The sequence below is a fragment of the Hyla sarda genome, chromosome 5 (genome assembly GCF_029499605.1).
Source record: "Hyla sarda isolate aHylSar1 chromosome 5, aHylSar1.hap1, whole genome shotgun sequence".
NCBI classification, from domain to species: Eukaryota; Metazoa; Chordata; class Amphibia; order Anura; family Hylidae; genus Hyla; species Hyla sarda.
In genome coordinates, this window is record NC_079193.1 from 263,928,690 (window position 1) to 263,947,621 (window position 18,932).

An 18,932-nucleotide genomic window follows, 5' to 3' on the forward strand; every position below is an offset into this window, starting at 1 on the left:
TATTGAACCCGGTGGTTCCTTCATGGGCAGCCTATGGGGATGCTGGCTTTGCTGCATTGCCCAATTGAACTTTGTGCTCAGTTTTTACTTTCCGTACTATGCGTATTTCTTGACGTCTCATTCTGGATAACATCTGTAACACATCATTGTACAGGGGGTAAACAATAAGGAGAGGGCGTTCCAGATTATTATTTTTCTTTTTTGTTTTCCAATAAAATTACTTTTTACAATGTTTGATAAATTTGACTAAATTTGTACAGCATGACAGGTTTTTCTTTTTCTTTTTTTCTTTTTTTTTTTTTTTTTAAGAATAGGCAATCTCATTGAACAAAATCATGCTGACTGAAGTTCCATGGTGAATGTAGGATTTTGGGAACTGGATATTGGCACCTGGCTGTGGGTGGGATGGCTTCAGTTCAGAGTGTATGAACAGAGGATTGGGGTGCCACTACAGTAGCTGCGGCTATTTCTGACAGTGGGAACGCCCACACCACAAAAGATGGCAAAGTACAAGACCAGACTGCGTAGGAGAATTTACATCCAGACATGCTTGCCCTTTGCCATGCCTTGTTTGCTTCTTAAGGAAGTTCTTAAAGAGGTTATCCAGGAAAAAACTTTATATATATATATATATATATATATATATATATAATCAACTGGCTCCAGAAAGTTAAACAGATTTGTAAATTACTTCTATTAAAAAATCTTAATTCTTTCAGTACTTTTTAGCTGCTCAAGTTGAGTTGTTCTTTTCTGATGTGCTCTCTGATGACACGTGTCTCGGGAACTGTCCAAAGTAGAAGCAAATCCCCAGAGCAAACATCTTCTACTCTGTGCAGTTCCCGAGACAAGCAGAGATGTCAGCAGAGAGCACTGTTGGCAGACAGAAAAGAACAACTCAACTTCAGTAGCTGATAATTATTGGAAGGATTAGGTTTTTTTATAGAAGTAATTTACAAATCTGAAAGTTTTTTCCTGGAATACCCCTTTAAATGCCTAGTGGGTCACTTAGGAATAGCTGTGCAGGTACCCATAGTTGACTTGAAACTAAATGTTTTTCTAGCCCCAAAGGCAGGGCATTATATGGTCATTATTCATTGGAGGCTATAGAGGTCACTTCTCCTGAATTCTAATCTCTATATCATTACATTTACAAGGCCGTCAGCAGAGGACAACTCATCGAGTGATGAAGAATCCTTGGAACTGAAGCAGATAGCTATTGAGGCTGCTCCTGTGGAGTATCATACTGGGGGAACAACATCTTATCGGAAGACTCTGCGTCTGACCTCGGAGCAAATTGTACGTAATAATTATTTTATCACTCTTCTATTGTTGTTTTCTATTCGGTTCACTTTATCATTATGATCGGGAGGTAGTGAAGGGGTTGGTATGGTTGCTGTTACCGGACATCCATCTTTCAGACAACCAGTCACTCTGCTTTTCTTCTATTTGTACTTAATTCATTATAATATTGTTATCTTGGTTTATACTGCAGACATTTTTTCGAGCTCTTTCATTTTCTAATACATATACCTGGTACCCTGGCTATTGCACCCTGTAATGACCAGCTGATTTGTAAGTTGGTCATCCTATTTTATTCGCACACTTCAACAGTGTTTACACTAGAGATGAGCGAACTTACAGTAAATTCAATTCGTCACGAACTTCTCGGCTCGGCAGTTGATGACTTTTCCTGCGTAAATTAGTTCAGCCTTCAGGTGCTCCGGTGGGCTGGAAAAGGTGGATACATTCCTAGGAAAGAGTCTCCTAGGACTGTATCCACCTTTTCCAGCCCACCGGAACACCGGAAAGCTGAACTAATTTATGCAGGAAAAGTCATTAACTGCCGAGCCGAGAAGTTTGTGACGAATCGAATTTACTGTAAGTTCGCTCATCTCTAGTTTACACGTACATAAACCCCTGCGGAAAGTCTACAGTAGAATTTGCCCAGGCGGATTATTGGGGGTATTTATCAAAGGATTTATGTGGTTTTTTTTTTCACGTAACTTTGGCGCAATACTTTGGCGCAGTGTCTTTTTGCGCCAAAGTTTGGTGCATCTTCTCCACTGTCATTTTTACAACTTTCTCAAAATCACACGGTCCTGTGTGTGATTTTAACTTTAGTCAGTAATTCATCATTTGCCCCAATCGATCTTTTTCCAAAATCCCGTTTTTTTGGCGCAAATCCCCGCCAAGAAATTTTGCACATGGAAAACACACTTAGCAATGTCAGAAAATGTAAAGGCTTCAAAATGCATTTAAAACATTTTTTTAGTGAAAGCAGCGACGCCTCCGGGGCTGCTCAATACTATCCTGCGACAATGTTGTCTCTGAGGAACCTTCACCCTCCGTTGAGCCAGCATTGGACATGGCTGCACAGGTTCAGGGAAGGTAAGCACTAAAGCAGTGGTCTCCAACCTGCGGACCTCCAGATGTTGCAAAACTACAACTCCCAGCATGCCCGGACAGCCGTTGGCTGTCCGGGCATGCTGGGAGTTGTAGTTTTGCAACATCTGGAGGTCCGCAGGTTGGAGACCACTGCATTAAAGTAACAAAACAAAAGAAAAACCTCAAGTTGAAAATAAAATCCATTTCACATGGTGGCTATAAACCCCACAAAAAAAAATAACTCACGTCGCTTGCTGATATTCTGCAGGAGGGACTCCGAAATGGCTGCTCTACAGGGTAAAATACGCGTCCTCTGTGGAGGTAAGTTCTGTGTAAAAGGCGCTGTGAACAGATGATTTCAACATTTCAACATGTCCACGAAAACCAAAGTGAAAAAAAAAGGGTAAAAAGAAACTTTCAACAGGCAAAATTGATAAATCCCCCCCTGTGTGCGTGTGAACATACTGTAAGGGGGATTCTACACAATGCATTCCCCACATGCAGTAAACATACGTTAGCTTTGTAGTTTATTTCTATTTTATCTGGATTGTATTTGTTGTTGCTGCAACTTCTCAGCAGTTTTCGGCAAACTGGTTTGCCATGAATTACCTCAAGTTGCTGGGTATGATTTCCCTAAAGGGTAAAACTGATTTGGCAGGGCACTAGCTGATTTATTAAGTTGTTCTTAAACTTTCAAAGAACTTCTGACAAGTCACAAAGAGATGTCAAAAGTTGTGATCAGATGTCCAAACACAGTGAAAGTCTATGAGACTCTCAGTCATGGCTCCAATTTTCGAGGCAAGCAGAGTGCAGAAACGAAGGGATAACGGCGTTCAGAGGAGCCCTTCGTTCTAGCAATGGGGGCCTCCGCAGACAAACCTCACCCATCACAATGTCAGAAGTTGCTTGAAAGTTTCTGTACACTTCAAGGAATTACTTTACCTATGAGAATGTGTAAAGAATCTGTAATTGGTTACATTGTATCTATTCACTTATCTCTTTTGATCACTCACTCTACAACAGGAGGACTTCTGCTCCAAAAGATGCCTATAAAGACTACCCCCGTAAAGACCACTTTTCAATTTAACTTGGGTTGTCAGAGGTTTTAGTGTATATATCAGTAACTTTACTGAAAGTGCTGTTTAATCTGGGGTGTAGGAATATGAAATATGTTACGTCCCCCCTATTACTTATACATTAAATAGAAAAAAGTATTGGTCCCCAGCTCGTAATCATTGAATTTAGGTCCTTTATTCAGTCTTATTGCCTTAGGTGTATACAAGCAAGATCTTACCAATGAAGTCAGCCTTTACAAACATTTGTGAAAGAATGGGTTGTTGTAAAGAGGTGAGAGTGAGATGGTAATAGGATGCCACCATTGCAGCAAACCAGTTCCTAAAAATGACTTCCCTCCTAGATCTTCTAGAGCTGAATGGTGTAATGGAAAAGAGGAAGTGCTTAGAAACCATTCTTCATTATGCCGGGACATTTTGGAGAAATATGTTTCCAACTTTGTGGAAACTGTTTGAAGGCTGTTTTCTGTTCTAGCATGACTGTGCCCTAGTGCACAAAGCAAGGTCCCCATAAAGGCATGGTTGGGTAAGTTTGGTGAGGAAGAACGTGACTGGCTGCACAGGGCTCTCATCTCAATCCCATCCAACACTTTTGGGATGAACTAGAATACAGGCTGTGAACCAGGTCCTGTCTTCCAGTATCAGTGTCTGACTTCACCAATGCTGTTCTAGATGAATAGCCAAAAATCCCCACAAGCACCTCAAATATCTTATAAAAAGTCTTCCCGGGAGAGTGGAAACTGCAAAAAGGACCAACTCCATATTAATACCTACAGATTTAGAATTGGATGTCCTAAAAAGCTTTTGTAGGTATAATGTTTAGGGAGCCCCAATGCTTCTGTCAAAATAATGTATTAAATTAATGGTCCGAGAAGAATGTTTCCATTTAAATTCAAAAACTGAAACTTTGAAATACAGATAAATGATACTTTCAAAAATATTACACTGCTCAAAAAAATAAAGGGAACACTTAAACAACACAATGTAACTCCAAGTCAGTTACACTTCTGTGAAATCACACTGTCCACTCAATAAAGGAGTGGTTCTGCAGGTGGTGACCACAGACACCAAGGTCACTTTTGAATGCTGATGATGCTTTCACTCTAGTGGTAGCATGAGATGGAGTCTACAACCCCCACAAGTGGCTCAGGTAGTGCAGCTCATCCAGGATGGCACATCAACGAGAGCGGCCAGGAGACGTGGAGGAGGCCGGAGGAGGACAACAACCCAGCAGCAGGACCGCTACCTCCGCCTTTGTGTAAAGAGGAGCACTGCCAGAGCCCTGCAAAATGACCTCCAGCAGGCCACAAATGTGCATCTGTCCACTCAAACGGTCAGAAACAGGCTCCATGAGGGTGGTATGAGGGTCCGACATCCACTGATGGGGGTTGTGCGTACTGCCCAATACCTTGCAGGACGTTTGGCATTTGCCAGAGAACACAAAGATTGGCAAACTTGACACTGGCACCCTGTGCTCTTCACAAATGAAAGCAGGGTCACACTGAGCACATGTGATGGATGGGACAGAGTCTGGAGACACCGTGGAGAATGTTCTGCTGCCTGCAACATCCTCCAGCACGACCAGTTTGGCACTGGGTCAGTAATGGTGTGGGGTGGCATTTCTTTGGGGGGCCGCACAGCCCTCCATGTGCTTGCCAGAGGTAGCCTGGCTGCCATTAGTTACCGTGATGAGATCCTCAGACCCCTTGTGAGACCATATGCTGGTGCTGTTGGCCCTGGGTTCCTCCTAATGCTAGACCTTATGTGGATGGAGTGTGTCAGCAGTTCCTGCAAGAGGAAGGTATTGATGCTATGGACTGGCCCGCCCGTTCCCCAGACCTGAATCCAATTGAGCACATCTGGGACATCATGTCTCGCGCCATCCACCAACAGAATGTCCAGGAATTGGCGGATGCTTTAGTCCAGGTCTGGGAGGACATCCCTCAGGAGACCATCCGACACCTCATCAGGAGCATGCCCAGGCATTGTAGGGAGGTCATACGGGCACATGGAGGCCACACACACTACTGAGCCTCATTTTGACTTGTTTTAAGGACATTACATAAAGTTGGATCAGCCTGTAGTGTGGTTTTCCACTTTGATTTTGAGTGTGACTCCATATCCAGACCTCCATGGGTTGATACATTTGATTTCCATTGATAATTTTTGTGTGATTTTGTTATCAGCACATTCAACTATTTTAAGACGAAAGTATTTCATACAATTAGTTCATTCATTCAGATCTAGGATGTGTTATCTTAGTGTTCCCTTTATTTTTTTTGAGCAGTGTATACATAATGTTCAATTTTGAGGACATAGAACATACTGTATACATGTTCATTTCATATGTAACTGGGCTTCTGTTACCGATACCTCTTAAATAACATATGTACATGGTTCATTTGTAGGTTTCTTTTGTGAGACAGCAGTATGAGAGCAGACAGGAACGTAATAGGCCATAAAAGTGAATTATCTCTTATAACATCAGAGGCTGTGTCCTTCCATTGATGTCTATGTTGCAGCTATTTTGGTTCTTCGAAAATGCATGAAATATCTTGTGAAATCTTTTCCTCTCCCTTATTTTCTCGCATTGTATTTTGCCCTAGTTTTACTCTCGAGCAGACAAATAATATTGCAGTGCTTATACAATTAGGATGGTAAGTGTGATAGAGAATAGCTTATCCAAACTAAGCCAGGCATTATCAGAATAGCAGTCTGTGACCTACCAAGACAAAGAGTTCTCTGAGAAACTCTGTAATCTGATTGGTTTCTATGGGCTTTAAATTTCCTTTTTAGAACTCCCCTCCCATGGACTTGATTTGGCTTCTATGGGGGGAAGAGGGGCCCTTTACTAATATCTCCATAGTTATGATGCCCTTATGGGCCGGCTAGTAGTGATCCTCTGGGGGCTTTGTTCTTCTTCTGTTTTGTTTTGTTTTTCAATCTCCTCAACAAAGTTCATGTTTTTGTAACTCCGAGGCAGTGATGCAGCATAGAGGTATGTGATAACCCGAACAGCTGTTCTAGTGTCTGCATCAAACAGCAGATGATTTATTCATCATCCAGGAATACTGTACACAGCAGCGTATATGACTGTTCTATAAAACCACCAACAGCTGCTCAGCTACAAAATTACCAGGTGTGTTACTGTACAAAGAGAAAAGCAACCACTAGTGTACGAACCTCTGGTACAGAGGGATTGAAGTGGGTGAGAAGAGTGTAACCACAGAGAGCAGTCAGTCACAACAGCGTGGTCTTATCTGGATAATGATTGGCTGCATGACTGAAAAGGGCAGATATTTACGACTGACCTGTCATACACCTGAGTGAACTGCACCAAATGTATTGCACTCATCTCAGTGTAAATCAGTAACAAAAACAGAACCAAAATTATGGAGTCCCTTCGAGAGAGTATTAAAAGGTATATATTTATTAAATCACAATTGTAAAAACATGAAGGAAAGGAGGAATACGAACATCAAAAAAGACGCCTAAACCAGGACTTTACGTACATAGCAAAAAAAATAAAGATGGTAATATAGTTGGATTTAGTAGAAAATTACAAGGGACTGTATATATGACAACCAGTATATGCAGCAGTAATATCTGCTAACTTATCATTGCACATGTCATACCCCGGCCCCTAAGCAAAAGTGCCTAACAACATAACATTGTCCAAACTGACCAAACAATGTGAAAGTGTAAATCAGTGTAAAAATGTACACGGTACATCGTGATAAATCACAGGACTAGGATGTTCACAGGAATAGGATGTTTTTAGAAGTGTTTCATAAAAAGACACTTGCTTGTGGTAGGAACTTTTAAATGGGTTATCCAGCAAAAAGTTTTTTTCAGTAAAAGTGCACAGGCTGTGAGATAACACAAAAAATCCTGTACTTACCTCCCTCGCTCCCCCATAGCCTTTGGCTCTACTGCGCCTGGTCTTTGCTGAACTTCACTTCACATTGCATTTCAGCCAATCACTGTTAAGACAGGACATCCGTGCAGCCAGTCATTCGCTGAGCAGCAACGTGATGTATTGTCTTCAGCTCCGAGAAGCTAAGTTCAGCTGAGAACAGGCATCAGGATACCAGAGGCTAAGTGGGAGCAAGGGAGGTAATATAAAAAAAAAAATCCTGTACTTATCTCACAGCCTGAGCTTTTTTATTTTGCTGGATAACCCCTTTAAGGATACATACTGAGAAATTATCATTCCATATAGTGAAAACTGCAAAACAGCTTTGTGGTTCATGTGTATTTATCAGAATATTGGCTTCTGCGTTTTTCCTTTTTATTGTCTGGATGTTCTTTTAGTGACTGTACGAAATGCATATAATAACTTGTAAAGATGAAGCAGCATGACAGAGCAGGAGAGGCTTGGCACGTGAAGTAGACTCTTACACTGGCCAACTGGCCTTGATTTCTGCTTAGTCCGTATATACTGCTGTGAAGAGACTGGAATATACTGCGCTAGCTGAGACTACTCTAGGGATGACTGACAAAATAGAAGGCTTTATTTCTTCTACGATTACTTCACTTTATCAGACCACAGCTTTCTCAGGGGAAGTTGTGCAAGCACTGATATGACTTTTTCTTAGACGTTGAAAAATAACATTTGTACCTCTGCCGAGTAGAAAGCAGAAGTATGTTAACTTGCGTGTTAGGAGTGCCTTTACGTGATCTCACTGGGGAATTTCCTTACTTTTTTTTTTTCTTCTCCAAAGTGAAAATGTTCTGTACTTTTTACATGACTTCTTTCCCTGTATTTGGAGATTTGAAGACTATGCTTCTTTTTCTATTATTGTTCATTTGTGTCCTGAGTGTATTATGAAGGCACTTTCTTAATATAGCTGCTACTCCGGGAAAAGATATATCTGGCAGACAGACTTTTTGTTCTGTCAGTTAGGCTGGTTTTACACTGTGTTAAAGGGGTACTCCACCCCTAGACATCTTATCCCCTATCCAAACAATAGGGGATAAGATGTCTGATTGTGGGGGTCTCGCAGCTGGGAACCCCGCGATCACTGTGCAGCACTTGGCGTCACGGCCACGCCCCTTGTGATGCCATGCCCCCTCAATGCAAATCTATGGGAGGAGGCGTGGTGTGATGTCACAAGGGGGCGTGACTGTGATGTCATGACCCCGTTCCAAGTGTTCGGAACAAAATGGTCTAAATGCTGTGGCAGCAGAGTACCCCTTTAAGCATTGTGCAGCTATTTCAGTGACAGGTTTTGGTTCCATAAACCTGCACAATGTAATAACTGGGACCTCCATGCTACTCCATCATTCTGGTCCCCCACAAAAATAAAAAATTTAAAAAAAAGCATACCGTGCAGTTTACTTTCTTTATTTTTTTTGACTTATGACTTATGCCACGATATGTATGCCCGACATACACTGATAAACGCAGTGTAACATGAGAGCTCAGATTTGGCTGGGGGGGAGTGAATATTTGGAGGACAGCTTACACAGGTTGTAGATAGAGAAGAAAGCACACAAAGGCATTTTGCAGGAAAGAATCACTGTGGCTGTATAAAAGTTTAAAGATAAAACGCACACAGCCAACTGTAGACGGGTGTAGAAGGGAAACAAAGTAAAACTTAAAGACCTATGGAGAAACTATAGCATTTTACTTTCTATCAATGTCTTTTACATGTTTTTATTGTTTAGCCACAAGGATGGTCCTACTTTTCTAAACTTTAGAACACTAGAAGAAACCATCAGGTCCAACATCATGAAAGTAGTCCAAATCATTTACCGATACAACCTGTAGTCATGGCTGGGTTCACATTGCATTTGCGTTTACGTTTAACATATAGGTTTTATACTCTGAAGGTAGGGTCACACATAGCTTATACGCATCAAATTTCACACTGCTCAGCTGGAAATACAATGCATATTCTTCTAAACGCAGACACTCAGGACAAACCGGCAGCAGCCCTGTGTGTGCAGTGAGGTTTGGAGGCGGGCCCGCGCATCAGTCACGTCTGTGTGCCGACCCCACCTTCAACCCTTGCTGCGCATAGAGGGCTACAGCCCTGTGTCTGCCTGCTCATAGGAGAAAACGCAGTGTATTTCCTGCTGCTCAGCTTGAAATACGCTGCGTATTCGCTACGTGTAACCCTACCCATAAAGAAAGTAAAATGTATACGTTAACTAATGCTACAAATGGATGCTGCTTCATATTTTTCCCCTTAACACTATATAAAAGAAAGCTTTGTAACAAATACGTTTTATTTTGCTGTATACATTAGCGTAGTCTACTGCGCTTTTGTATACAGCAAAATTAAACGTATTGAAACGAAATCACAGTGGGAACCTTATGTTATGAAGAAATATTTATAGGAGAATAAAATGCAGAACCATTTCCAACCTTAACGCATAATGCTTATATTGTTCATTTTAGGAAAAACTCAACCTCCGAGATGGTCCGAATGATATAGTGTTTAGTATAACCACACAATATCAAGGTACGTGCCGATGTGAAGGCACCATTTATCTGTGGAGCTGGGACGACAAGATCATCATTTCTGACATTGACGGAACAATAACAAAGTAAGCCTTTTATTGAATCTGAAAAGCCGCATTCTCAATGTTCCCCATCTTCCAACTATATATACGAGTCCATGTATGTGCTGTTTGTAGACGTGGTCTTTATAACACTCTGCTCTCGTGGAGTCTACTCATCACTTCCCACACACTTTTTTTCACTGTGGGAACGGTTACTACAATGAGGTCATGTGGTTTGGAAAAGCCGGGAATTCTACGCACACATTCATCCTGTCATTTGACCCCTGTGACTCGTCTGCAGCATTAGTTTAGGATTTCTCCAGGGTTTCTACAGATCTCTGGAGGACTCTGGGAATTGTATTAGTTTGGTATTAAATTCTTATAATTGGGATATATTTAGTTTCTGATACTTTTATAGTTAGAATGAAATTGTCTTCAGATTAAATTTCCCATCTTTCAGCACTTTTCCCAAACTATATAATTTGCGTTCTCTCTGCTGCCGTGTCCAATTCTGTTTGGACTGAGGACAGAACACATCAGAAGTGTTTCCATTATCATGAATCCTACAAGGCATTGCTAAAAGTGGCATTTTCATGGGTGCAATAAATATCATTTTTTATTTTTATACAATATATAGAAACGTATCTGCAGGGGAAAATGTTTCCACTTAAAGACAATAAAATGTCAACTATTCTAAAGCCTTTAATTTAGCCTTGTTGTTCAGTTTGAAGATATTATTTTCCTAGGTCAGTTGCAATAATTGAATCCACTTCTCGGTAACTGACATCTAGATAACTTATGTAGGGACGCTTTTCTTTTTTGGGTAGAAATCCACTTTAAAGGGGTTATCCAGGAATCGAAAAACAGACGTATTTTCTTTCAAAGACCACTCCCTGTTTGTCTCTACTCTGTTTGTGGTATTACAACTTGGCTCCATTCACTTCAATGGAACTGAGCTGCAAAACCCAACCTGGGGACAGACAGGGAGCGGTTTTTGAAAGAAATTAGCTGTTTTTTTGATTCCTGGATAACCCCTTTAATGTCTATCAAAGACCACTCCCTGTTTGTCTCTACTTTGTTTGTGGTATTACAACTTGGCTCCATTTACTTCAGTTTTTGAAAGAAATTATCTCCTCTGTTTTTTCGATTTCTGGATAACCCCTTTAATCTCTTGGTACTATTCCCTGTACATTGATGATGCTGGCATTGTGAAGTTAACACCAGTCAATCAGTGGTCTCAAACTGTGGCCCTCCAGATGTTGCAAAACGTCAACTCCCTGCATGCCCGGACAGCCAACGGCTGTCCGGGCATGCTGGGAATTGAAGTTTTGCAACATCTTGAGGGCCACAGTTTGCCCTGTACATTTACAGCAATGGTCTCATACGTGCATGGCTCTTGTGCCTGTAACATGTCATCCACAGCACATCAGCTGTATATTACAGGTAAGGCCGTATACACTTGGAGCAAATCACATGGCCCCTGTGACTGTTAGGGTGAGCATAGAACAGTAAAATTATAACAAAAGATATAAATTATGTCCACCTATGTACAAAGTAAATCCGAGGCCATAGAAATAGTGAAGCATAGAATTATTATTTTTACAGCTCATAAAATAAATATAAATCCATAGGAGATATATCCATATCTCCTGTGAAAAGAAATACTTTCAATGCCGTTTTTACTGAGAAAAAAAAAAAAAAGCATGTGTGGCACCATAGTATCTTTTCATATCGTTTGCAACATGCCGCAATAATGTGATGATGTATCTCCTCTATGGAAAAAAAGATTACTCAGCTTCAGTGCGTCCTATAGGAAGAGAGAGAAATATTTGTGGTGCTGTGCACCGCTCACCAGTCCCGCAATGTGGACTGTTTTTTTCTTTTCATACTTACTTATCCAAGCCAGTCAACTCACATACATAGTCATCTCACGTTCTATACCTAGTGCACATACGTAATCAAATTTTATCATATGATACGTTCAACATATTACACATAAAATTTATTTTAAAAAAGTAACACTTTTAGTATAATTAAAAGATTGAACATTTCATAATTGATATCAATTATCCAATATTTTTTGGTATAGCTATCTCCCTTTATCTTCTTTCACTGCTTTAAAGGGGTAGTCTGGTGGAAAACAATATTTTTTTTTTTTTTTTTTAAGGTGCCAGATTAGTAAATTACTTCTGTTTAAAAATCTTAACCCTTCCAGTACTTGCTCTACCGGAAGTGCTTTTCTTTTTGAATTTCTTTTCAGTCTGACCACAGTGCTGCCTGCTGACACCTCTGTCCATGTCAGGAACTGTCCAGAACAGGAGAGGCTTGCTATGGGGATTTGCTCCTGTACTGGACAGTTCCTGACATGGACAGCGGTGTCAGCAGAGAGCACTGTGGTAAGACTGAAAAGAAATGTGAAAAGATAGGAACTTCCTGTGGAGCATACAGCAGCCGATAAGTACTGAAAGGATTAAGATTTTCTAATAGAAGTAATTTACAAATCTGTTTAACTTTCTGGCACCAGTTGATTTAAAAAAAAAAAAAATTTCTACCGGAGCTAAAGGACAGTAACTACTTGTTTGTTCATTTATCCCCCAGGTTGTATTGGGTACACCACCTCATTTACTACCAGTACTCATTTAGTCATACCTAATTTTCCTGATTTTGTTGAGCTACATATTTTTCTATAGATTTTTTTGTATTTGATAGTGACACTTTAAGGATTGATTTTAGTCAAAGGTTGTATTAGGAATTTCTGTTGCAAATGCCACGGTTTGCATGGTTTTATCTGGTAAAATGCTAGACACCAAGTAAGTAGGATCCATTGGGTCTAGCACCACTGTTTTCTTTGTTCTGCTACTAGAAATGGAACAGAATGGGAAAAAAACTGTGGTGGGAACCTTGCTTAAAGGGGTACTCTGCCCCTAGACATCTTATCCCCTATCCAAAGGATAAGATGTCTGATCGCAGAGGTCCCACCGATGGTGACCCCTGCGATCTCCCTGTCCCCAGCGGCGGGACCCCTCGATCTCCCTGCTTCACCCGGCGTTTGTTTAGAGTGTCGGGTGCAGCGCTGGAGGCTTATGATGTCACGGCCACGTCCCCTCAATGCAAGTCTATGGGAGGGGGCGTGACAGCACGAGCCTCCGCCCTGCATCGCCAGTCATCCAGCACGGAGCGCAGTTCGCTCTGTGCATCGGATATCTGGGGTGCTGCAGCCAGGTTCGCGTGGGTCCCCAGCAGTGTGACCCTCATGATGTCACTCTTGTGATGATGTTATATGTTTATATTCCTGAAAAACTTAAATTACTTGAAACAGACATCTGATGCCCTTTGGATAGGGGATAAGATGTCTAGGGGCAGAGTACCGCTTTAAGTGCATAGACAAAAATACAGGGGGGGTCATTACATTAGGACCCCCCAACATGATCGCAGGGAACCAGTGGTTTTCTGTTATTTTAGGTCTGTCTTTGTGAAGGTTTTTAGTTAAATGCAGTTGTTGGTGCAGATCCTATTCTTAGAATGTGATTTGGATACATGACTGATATGTCAAGCACATGTGCCATTCCAGAGATATTATTAACAGTCTGGCTTCTCCTGTGAGGGGCTCTACCTTGGCTTACTTGTTTGAAGATCCAACTTGTTGATGTATTGGCTTCTACATTTTGCTTGTGGTGATGTGCACTAATGCTAGCTATGCTTTTAATGTGGTTCTGACTTGTTCTAATCATTGTTGTCTCTGCTCCTGTCAGTCCATGTATACTCGGAACACTTAAACAGCAGGGTAGGGTGACCGTCTACTTGTAGTCATGTCTTCAGAAAAGGTCATGTTGAGTTTAAGGCCTGTAGGCCATGTTATTATGTATCACACCTCTATATTTAGTGTACTGAAACCTAAATCTATGATTTTCTCTTCCTATAGAAGCATTGTACTAGCTATTACAAAGTGTAATGGGAATAGGCAAATGGAATAAGACGAATACAAGGCCTGGGAAAGTTACGGAGCTGTGTAACAAAACACACAAAAAAATGTTGGTCATATGCATATTTTTGTGTACGTTTTTATACATACAGGAATTTAGGTGCACTACTGTGGTAGATGTAAACAATGCCATTGGCTAACCCTCAACTCTGATGTTAAAATTGAGACATTCGCCAGTATATCCTTATATGAAGGACATACCTGAGCCCGCACACCAACGCCAAGGTTTCTCAAATGGCACTGGACCTAACACCAACCTACCTGTGCATGATAAGCAAAACCAGGGGCCAGTGGGCAATTACGGCAGCATTAGGCCGACTCACAGCGTCCTCCCAGGTTACCTCCAGTGTGGCTGGGCACACATACAATGGGATGAGGGAGGCAGACTAGAAGACCCACTCACTGCCTCCCTCCTCCCATTGTATGTCTGCCCAGCCACATTGGAGGTAACCTGGGAGGAGGCTGTGAGTCGGCCTAATGCTGCCGTAATTGCCCACTGACCCCTGGTTTTGCTTATCACACACAGGTAGGTTTAGTTTTAGGTCCCGTGCCACTTGAAAAACCTTGGCGTGGTGTGTGTGGGCTGAGGTATGTCCTTCATACAAGGATATACTGGCTAATGTCTCAATTTTAACATCATTGTTGAGGGTTAGCCAATGTAATTGTTTACATCTACCACAGTAGTGCACCTAAATTTCTGTATTATTCTAATTGGTGCACATCCACACTGTTTATCTCGTGTAGGATTCTATTGTGGCACTTGTGGTCTGCTGCAGGCATCCCCCCTTTGTATGCATTTTTATGCTGAGGATCACCCCTAGCAACAGACCACAAGGGCAGGATCTGCTCCCCCAGCATAAATGCACAACTGCATTTGGGGTTGAGCATCTCCAGCCATTTGAGACCACGTCTTTGTTGTTGTTTAAGTTTTTATACAGCCACCATTTTTAAGCTTTTTCTGCTTTTGTATTATTTAAGGTCAGATGCCTTAGGCCAGATCCTTCCTCAGCTTGGAAAGGATTGGACACATCAGGGCATTGCCAAGCTCTACCATTCCATACATGAGTAAGTATCTGGGTTCCTGTACTAAACAAATTCCTTTATTTGGAAGCAATAAAGGCACTGTTAAAGGGGATAAGATGTCCTATGACCCCCGTAATCTCTGCTGTGGTGAACTTTGCTCCGTGCTGGATGACTGGTGATGCAGGGTGAAGGCTCTTGACGTCACAGTCACGCCCCCCGCTTGCAATGTCACGGCCATGCCCCCTCAATGCAAGTCTATGGGAGGGGGTGTTACGCCCCCTCCCATTGACTTACATTGAGGGGGCATGGCCATGATGTCACAAGTGGGGCGTGACCGTGATGTCACGAGCCTCCGGTACTGCACTCGATGCTCTAAACAAACGCCAGGAGCAGCAGGGAGATCGCAGGGGGCCCCAGTGACGGGACCCCCGTGATCAGACATCTCCTCTCCTATCCTTTAGATAGGGGATAAGATGTCTAGGGGCGGAGTACCCCTTTAAGGCTTCCATGGATACTATAGTATTTATTTCTGCTCTAGGTGTCTGACACACTTGAAAATGTGAGAGAATATCCATTAACAGTCTGATATCCACATCTGTCGACTGAGTCTCATATCATTACTCAGATGTCTGAAGCGGCTCTGATGAATCATATAGTGTCAGGTCAAGTCTCACATGAGATCACATTACTTCATCTCCTTGCTTTTCAAGAATCAGAAATGTCTGTATCCATATAGTTGTGATCATTTCTGGGGTGTGAGGTCATATTACTTTGTGTCTTGCTTATGGAGAATCATTTGAGAAAACCTGCAATGGCTCCTTTGCCAATATCTGTACAGATATGGTCAGTTCTGTATTTAAATTGTATATAAAAAATGTGGACTCATTTTGAGAAGTCACAATAGGTTTTTATTAAATATTTCTAATGACATGCTTTCATCAAAAGGATGCTACACGTGTAGTCAGCAAATGGAGAAGGAAATTACATTAAAAAAAGCAGGATAATTGTAGTGTCCCTCAGCATATGAAATCCATATGAAAGAAACCCTAAATGTGATGGAGCAAACCTAAAGCCACAAGTTCCCCTGTTATCATAAGTTAGAGGGGTACTCCGGTGGAAAACATTTTTTTTTTTAATCAACTGGTGCCAGAAAGTTAAACAGATTTGTAAATGACTTCTATAAAAAAAAATTGTTACCCTTCCAGTACTTTTAAGCAGCTGTATGCTAAAGAGGACATTCTTTTTTATTTATTTATTTTGTCTTGTCCACAGTGCTCTCTGCTGACACCTTATGCCCGTATCAGGAACTGTCCAGGGCAGGAGAAAATCCCCATAGCAAACCTATGCTGCTCTGGACTGTTCCTGATATAGGCATCAGGTGTCAGCAGAGAGCACTGTGGACAAGTCAAAAAAAAAAAAAAAAAAGTTTCCTCTGTAGCATACAGCTGCATAAAAGTACTGTGGAGAAAAAAGGAAAAAGACCGACGGACGGTGCCTCATGTATTACCCAAGGGTAAGAGCGTGGTGAGTGGGGGGCAACCCCGCGGAGCTTATAGATGGCTGCTCACCTTGTAATAGTATCAAATGCGCATGTAACCCACAACCAAAGTTGGGGTGCTAGGTGTACGAGCTGCTGCTGAGCCAAAGGGTTGCAGGAGCAGACAAGGTCGTCCTGGAGTGGGTAGTAGAAGCAAGGCAGGAAAAAACCCTTGAAGTTGGGGCTGCTGACTCAGGTGTAAAGGATAAGGCGAAGCCAGAGGTATTGTAAAAGTCCTCAGCAGGACATTTTATTGATAGAAAATAAAAAAAAGGACAAATGACGCCTTTCGGGAGGATCCCTCCCTTCCTCAGATCAGGGTGTCCTGCTGAGGACCTTTTGAATACCTCTGGCTTCACCTTATCCTGTACACCTGAGTCAGCAGCACCAACTTCAAGGGTTTTTTCCTGCCTTGCTTCTACATAAAAGTACTGGAAGGGTTAAAAAAAAATTTTTTATAGTAGAAAATACCACTAGACCATTCTGCTAGCACAGTGTTTCCCAACCAGGGTGCCTCCAGCTGTTGCAAAACTACAACTCCCAACATGCCTGGACAGCCTTCGGCTGTCCTGGCATGCTGGGAGTTGTAGTTTTGCAACAGCTGGAGGCACCCTGGTTGGGAAACACTGTGCTAGAAGCTTACCACTAGATAGGTTAAAGTAAGATGTTAGCTGAATGAGTATTTTATATCGGAGAAAGAACGGACATTTTGGTTGATCTGTTGCCTGATTTTTGTTACATTACTGTTCCTCTGTTTTATTATTTTTTTTTAACCTTCTAATTTCAGGAATGGATACAAATTTCTGTATTGCTCGGCCCGTGCTATTGGCATGGCAGACATGACCAGAGGCTACTTGCATTGGGTCAATGACAAAGGCACTATACTTCCTAGAGGACCTTTAATGTTGTCTCCAAGCAGCCTTTTCTCTGCATTCCACAGGTATATATTTATATGCAACTATGCATCGTCTGTTAATTTTATTTATATGACTTAGTCACTTATTATACAGAAGAAATGCTAGTGAACTATATCGATGTGTCTCTTTCTTTTTTCCTTTTTACAGCATGAGTTTGAAGTATGCATATTCATGGTATAGTGCCCCTTGTTAGAGGAGAAACCAGTCACCCTAAGCTTGTTATTAAAAACCACTTAGTAGTGCCCCTTCAGCGGCACCCCACTAAGTAAATTTATCGAAAAGGGTGATCCTGATTCTACAATGCTCACCACCATTATAAATATATACCAGCTACTTTAGAGTTTGTTAAAAGCATGTGTATTCTTATTTTATTGTTCATTCTTTGACGTGCCTTGTCATTTGTTTTAGGGAAGTCATAGAAAAGAAACCCGAAAAGTTTAAGATTGCATGCCTCAATGATATTAAAAACCTGTTTGGTCCACATCAACAACCCTTTTATGCTGCTTTTGGAAACCGTCCTAATGTAAGTACTTCTTTTTTGTGAGACGGTAGGGATGGGTTCAGCTACTGTACTCTGTATAGAGGATATAAAGAGTAACATTGTGATGTACATTTATAAAAGGAGTGCGGTCACTCTGGACTACAAAGATCTAAATGGATATGCCCTGATGGCCAGTCATCAGGAGACCCCTTTATGCAGCTGTTTTTTGGTGAAGTTGAGTCTTCAATGGTAGTTTTGACCAATACCTTCTTACATATCCCCAGTGTATATTCATTTCCTCTTGAAACATTTATTTGCAGCCTGAGGGTAAAATTAGACATGCCGGTTTTAAAGCGTGACTGTCATTTATAAAAAAAAAAAAAAAAAAAAATTGACATGTCAAGTGTGCCGCACGCTTTAGCCGGCTATTACTGATGATGGCAATGGATCTCAGGACTCTGACCCAAAGCAATCTAAACAATTTAGTGGGGTTTTTTGTGTGTGTGTTTTTTCCACACTTTTAATGGTGTGGGGGTTTTGCTGATGTTGTGATGTTTTTCCTCACATAGAACTGTAAAATCTAAAAAAAATAAATAAATAAAATAAAATAAAAAAAAACAGAGAAAATGTGTACATGTATTTGGCGCTTCCACCCACATTTTTTTTAAAAAAAGAAATCCCTTAATTACGTGACTTATAAAGAAAGAAACTCCGAGTAAAAATGTCACAAAAATGCCTATACTAGTACTCACTATTTGGGAGGGGACGCCTTTAACCTCCCTGGCGGTATGATTCTTTCTGGAAATTTGTACCAAAAGCGGTACAATTTTTTGCACTGAATCTCACATCTCCCCCCCCCCCCCCCCCCCCCCCCACTTCACATCTCCCCTATCACATTCCCCCTCCCTTGTCACATCCCCCCGTCACATTCTCCCCCCTCCTTGTCACATTCTTCCCCCCTTGTCACATTCTCCCCCTTCATGTTACATTCCCCTCCCCCTGTCAAATCCCCCCCCTTGTC

At 41.6% G+C, this 18,932-nt stretch overlaps 1 protein-coding gene across 5 annotated transcripts in view; it reads left to right on the forward strand.

The window, feature by feature from the left end:
• Nucleotides 1-18,932, forward strand: part of LPIN2 (lipin 2) — a 99,142-nt gene that overhangs the window by 74,989 nt on the left and 5,221 nt on the right. For all 5 annotated transcript variants that reach the window (XM_056521650.1, XM_056521651.1, XM_056521652.1 and 2 more), the window contains exons 14-18: nucleotides 1,158-1,299; nucleotides 9,868-10,016; nucleotides 14,932-15,018; nucleotides 17,301-17,453; nucleotides 17,839-17,953. In XM_056521650.1, coding sequence (XP_056377625.1) covers nucleotides 1,158-1,299; nucleotides 9,868-10,016; nucleotides 14,932-15,018; nucleotides 17,301-17,453; nucleotides 17,839-17,953 — 646 coding nt within the window. The remainder of the gene's footprint in view (nucleotides 1-1,157; nucleotides 1,300-9,867; nucleotides 10,017-14,931; nucleotides 15,019-17,300; nucleotides 17,454-17,838; nucleotides 17,954-18,932) is intronic.